This window comes from Hetaerina americana, unplaced genomic scaffold, assembly GCF_022747635.1.
Source record: "Hetaerina americana unplaced genomic scaffold, ioHetAmer1.1.p SCAF_4, whole genome shotgun sequence".
Classification (NCBI taxonomy): Eukaryota; Metazoa; Arthropoda; class Insecta; order Odonata; family Calopterygidae; genus Hetaerina; species Hetaerina americana.
This window is the reverse complement of record NW_027286985.1, coordinates 62,535,642-62,541,093: the sequence shown is the minus strand read 5'-3', so window position 1 is coordinate 62,541,093 and position 5,452 is coordinate 62,535,642. Positions and strand designations below refer to the sequence as shown.

The 5,452-nt window shown below is 38.0% G+C and overlaps 1 protein-coding gene across 1 annotated transcript; it reads right to left on the bottom strand.

Annotated features, from left to right (window-relative positions):
* Positions 1-3,744: 3,744 nt before the first annotated feature.
* On the bottom strand, positions 3,745-5,022 carry LOC139692460 (uncharacterized). Its single transcript, XM_071590675.1, has one exon. The coding sequence runs from the start codon at positions 5,020-5,022 to the stop codon at positions 3,745-3,747; it is 1,278 nt and encodes a 425-aa protein (XP_071446776.1).
* Positions 5,023-5,452: the final 430 nt, after the last annotated feature.

The window sequence follows — 5,452 nt, the reverse complement described above, 5'->3', positions numbered from 1 at the left end:
ATTTTATTCTCTCTCCTGAACATTTAGAAGGCGAATATGTTCTGCAGTTACGATATTTCGTAAACATTGGTGATTAAGCAAAAATTGATGTTGAGCGAGTTACACCAGTATTAATGCTGATAACAGTTATTTAAACTCTGGAAATCTTTAAATATTGTGAACTTAGAATATCGCTTTGCTAAGGAAAACCCGGTTTATTCTTTTGTAAACTTCGGTCAGTGAACCTAGAAATGAGTGTGCGAGAGAAATCATATCTTTGCCAGCACATTAGAAAACACCGCCATCGAAAGTGGATCTTTAGGCGGCTAATAGATCGAAAAGGGCTCGCTGCAGAAGGTTTTGACTGGCCGCGTGGGTGAGTGAATGCGCGCGAAAGGAAAGGGGAGTTGGTGGAAATTTTGCATTGAGGAGTTCAGTCAGTATGGATGGAAAACCGTGCCTCATCCAGCATATCGAATCTGTCAGGAGCAGCAGTCGGTGTTGAATAAAACCGAAATCGATCACGCACACAATTCCGTCGAAAAATAGAATAGCTTGAGAACTTTTTTTCGCAGACTTAATCGAAATTTTATGGTATTTTAAATTACCATCCTTTGTTAATTATTGCATTTTAATGAGATTATACGTGGACGACAGGAATATTACAACCATAGAAAATAAATACAGTTCATTGAAAGATTTATATTGAAAGTTAATTTTCAAAATAGTTGATGCACTCATTATTGACTGGAATGCCTGTTACGATACGCATTTAGAAACTGAGGTTCAATTTTATTTACAGGCCGTAATATTTTACATGCTTATAGATCAATTCTAGAATTTTGAACACACAGTCTCCAAGTAAGAATAATAAATTTTGAGAGAGGGGAGTATTCACAAAAGCATGCATAAAATATTTTCAGCGAACGATCTCTTTCATCCAATGCATGTTTCAAGATATTTTGAGAAGAAGTAGTGGTTTTTAATCGCGGGACTTAGGTTGGTGCGGATGTGATGTTTGATGATCAATCATAACCCCCCCTTCTGGAACAACGCAAGAACGTTATTAAGCTCTTAGTGAGCCTAGAAAGGAGACGGTATTACACGCCGTTCATGAGTATTTGTGTGGCAGAAAGGATCTCGTGGGCCCCGTGAACTAAGTTTTTGCCTTCAATTCCTCAGAGTTTCACGGTATAAGTTTGATTAGACTAAACTTGATATATTGGTAATAAATATATATGCTCTTTCATCCGAATATATTATTCGATTATTATTTCCAGAATGAGCCGTTATTTCTACGGCAATCTTCAATGAAAAGCATAGAGTCCTCCTCGGTGTTAGGTGCTCAACTCAAACGGAAGAGGAAAATGCAGTCAATATATTAAATTGCTATAGTAATGGACTACTCCCAGGAACAAGCGCTTTTTATAGTTTCATTTACATGAAAATTTTTGCATAAAACTTGTCATTGATTTTTCATCAATTATTCCCATTGACATTGGAGTTAAGCTGCAATTCGTTTTTGATAATACACACTCCTGTTATCATAACTGAGGAACACTGGTTACTCTTTTAAGGTGACATACTAACTATAGGAGTGCATAATTTACAGTGCGCTTAGAACACATTCATAAGATCGTTTGATACATGATATTGTACTATGAAAAGATGTTACTGGACAATATTTATGTGTTGAAATACGCATATTTTCTGGTATTCTGATGAAGATATTTCGTGTCGAAGTATTTTCTCGCGAGTTTATGTAATTATCTGGAATAAATTAAATTGAATATCTAAATATAGAGTTCCAAAATTGAGTTAGTGTTAGGTTAAAACTCTTGATATCATTACAGGTTAATGCATGAAGTTCTAATACAACTGTGCAAGGACCTGAGAAGGGAAATTACAGTTTCTATACAAAATCTTGGGTTTTAGGGAACGATGGCCTGCTGAATTAAAACAATAATTTCTGGGATAAAATATTATTAAAAAAAACATAGTACTGACTAAGATTTGAATAAATTGCTCATTGGAAAGAGTCCATGGTAATAATGAAACATGGAATTGCAAGTTTAAAGGGGGGTACTAATTTTGCCATCGATAATTCCTTGGATTGAAATGTACCTCAGTCTGATTCATTCAATCGTAACAGTTGAGTTTTTGTTTTTATATTCATTTCTAATTATTAGACCTGAACCAATACGTAAATAAAACTTATCATGTTATAGGCCCTCACAAATTGATTTTAAATTTCGAAATTTAAAGCTATCTAAATGAATTTCAGGTTAGCTCGCTTATTTCCATTATTTCCAGCTTTACATTTAGAAACTTTTTATCTGAAGGATAGGAAGAAACTATTTCTAAAAATTTCTAATATAATATGCGTCCCGGGTCTTATTAGTTTTTTTCCCAATTCCTACGATCTAATTTTAGGCCAAAATATATCCTGTGAGATATTACTTAAAGGGTTTAAAGTTATTCATCATGATTTTTTAAGTTGATATTTTATGTAAGCAAGCGAGAAATTTGAGTTCTTCCGTTTAGGTTTTAGTAAATATAATATTGGTAAGTCGAGCCTGGTTATTATTAGTTTTTGACACCTGTATGAAAAATAATTTGAGATGATGTTCAACTTTTCAAACATTTGAAGTAATACCACTAATAAATTCTGAGACGCATATTTCGACTCAAGCTGCAAAACTCGAATAGAACTTTTTGACGCTTCGAATGTGTGCGATGTAGTAAATCAATATTTATCATAAAAATTCACAATGAGAAAATATGTATAGTCAAGTAATGTAAAATTACTTTGATGGAAGAATTTGATGAAGAGATTGGAGAAAAAGCTAATGATATAAATCGTAATGATAATAAGAGCAACAGAAATAAAAATTACACCATGCATACAGTACTTGTAATTCGATTTATTTTTTTCTTTGACCGTACATCACTTTACATGCGTATGAACAAAGACATATACAAACTGTTATTTGAGGAGATTTGTTGTGAAAAAGGCTTCTTAGGTCATGTCTATTTTTAATAAGCAAAGAATATTTTATAAAATAATTAGCCTTAAGGATGAGATTCGGCAGCTATGGATGATGCTAATATTTTTTGAGATCCTGATGCCAATGTTAGGCTTTAGCGAATATAGTTAGATTGAGATATTACAGTTCTTTCGTCAGATAACTGTTCATTGCTATCAGTATAATTGATAAACTAACATGCATTGTTTACAAACTCTCGAATGGAAAAACAATCGTGTTGAGTATCAGAACAAACGAGTTTAAATATGACACCGAAGGAATTATAATGGCCCCACACTACTTAGGTAGATCAGACCACAAAGATAAACTAAGGGAGATAGATTCCAAGACAGATAGGTACAAATACTCATTCTTTCCCCAAACAATCAGTAATCATAATAGCAAGAAACCGAAGTCACTTTAGAAATATTAAAAACGTTGAATTTACAAGTCGGAACAAAATTAAACACTATAGAGATGTTAGGTATACTTTCAGGTGCATGTGTATGTTAGTTGGTAGTTTGAGTGTTTGCATGTGTGTGGGGTGTAAGTGCTCATTTATGAATGTATGCCATGTTTTTTTGTGGATCCATGAGTTTGTGGTTTTTGCATGCGGTTTTTTTTCTTTTCTAAATTACGGGTGGTATCCTAACACCCCCCGCCACACGCCCTTGCGGCGGCTTGCGGGGTATTAAGTAGATGTAGATGATATATCTATTTTTTCTTTTAATTCTACTGACTATATCCACAAATTTAGCCCCTCCAGACATTCCTGAAACGACTCCTCAATTCGCGTTCTGTAAGCCTCGCTTGCTTTGCAGTAACGAAATATTTGATGACCTCTGTCCTTGAGCATTCCTTCTAGCACGTCGGGTTCCTGCTCGTCCAATTGTTCTCGCGGAACGAGACCTTCCAGGACGGTAGGCAGGTAGCCGATACTTTTCAGTCGACCGTATTCTCTAAATTCTTCGAAGCTCTCCAGGAGTGACGTAAATGGGAACCGCGTCTCCAGAGTCTTAGTGGAGACGTATTTCCCAATTTCGGTGTGGTAATATTCCAGAAGATCTCTCCAGTTTTCGTCCCTAAATTCTCTCCGTGTGCAGAGATGTAGAAAGAGGAGTAGGTCTAGTGTCGGTGGAGTGTAGTGCACGAACTGAAGATCCACGAACACTACATCAACCGGCACTTCCTTCCCTTCTGGGTTTTTCTCGTAGGAAAACATCATGTTATTGATCCATAGGTCTGCGTGGCATAGCACGTTTGCGTACTTGTCGGAGGCGTAGGCCATCGCGTAAACCCTCTCCCAAGCTTCGTTCAGCTTAATCAGAACACTCTCCTTCGCTGCATCAAACCGTTCCGTCCAGATGAGCGCCGCGGCGGTGGCCATGCTCCTCGCGCAGTTAAACGCCCAGTTCATGCCGCTCATCCAGTTAAGGAAGTCGCTTCTGAAGACCTCCTTCGCGACTTCTCGGAGTGTGTTGCTTTCTCCGTCTCCCACGAGAGACTCCTGCAACAGCAAGGAGGAAGCGTGAAACCGGGCCAGCGACCTGAGGACGGCCCGGCAGTGGGCAAGGTCAAGGGGTTGTACATCTTCCAGGAGCCTAAAGTTTAGCCGCGAGACGTCCTCGAGGAGGAGGAGTCGCCTGTCTTCGGACGGTGGGGTTAAAGCAGCGGCGTCTCGGCTGAGAAAGCACCTGGGAACGGGGAATTTTGCCCGGGGAAGGAGGCAAGCATCCAACTTCGGCGCAAGATAGGCGTAAGTGAACACTTCCTTGGTGAAGTAGTTGGAGGTCGTTCTCGCCGTCTGGTGCGTCCTAGATGTTGGGGCGAGCTTCGCGAAGAAATCAATCTGACGCGAAGAGCCTTCAAAGGTGACCCAGGTGGTTATTTTGAAATGCCTTCCCATGAAACCCAAGTTGCCATCGCTGAACGTCCTAAATTCGTACTTTTCAAGGGAGAAGTCTTGGGACGCCAGGTAGTTCTGCAAAGCAGATTCAACGTCCTTTCTGCTTATCATAGCGCCAAGTACCTAAATAAGAAAACAAAATAAAATTTAATTAATTATTAAAAATCACACTATCATTCTTGAAGGTTATCATACAATCAATGTGCATGAGGATATTAAATCGTGAAAAAGAGCCTATTTGGTGAGGCTGTATTAGCGTTCTAGTTTCCTCCCAAAGTTGATAAACGCTTCGATTTAAAAAAGGATAAATCACTGAGCGTTGCTAGCGATTAGGATGGTAAAGTGAACGGTCTCGGGAACTGTGTCTAAATTTCTGTTATAAAGTAAGATTTAAAATATCTCAAGAGATGTGGTGAGGGTTAATGAATATCAACGAGGTCTTGCGTTAGTGGCAGGTCATTAAATTTTCTCAAGATAATGTTATTGATCTACACGTGCATTAAATATTTTTTCTAAGCAAAATCATCCATGGTTTCCCATT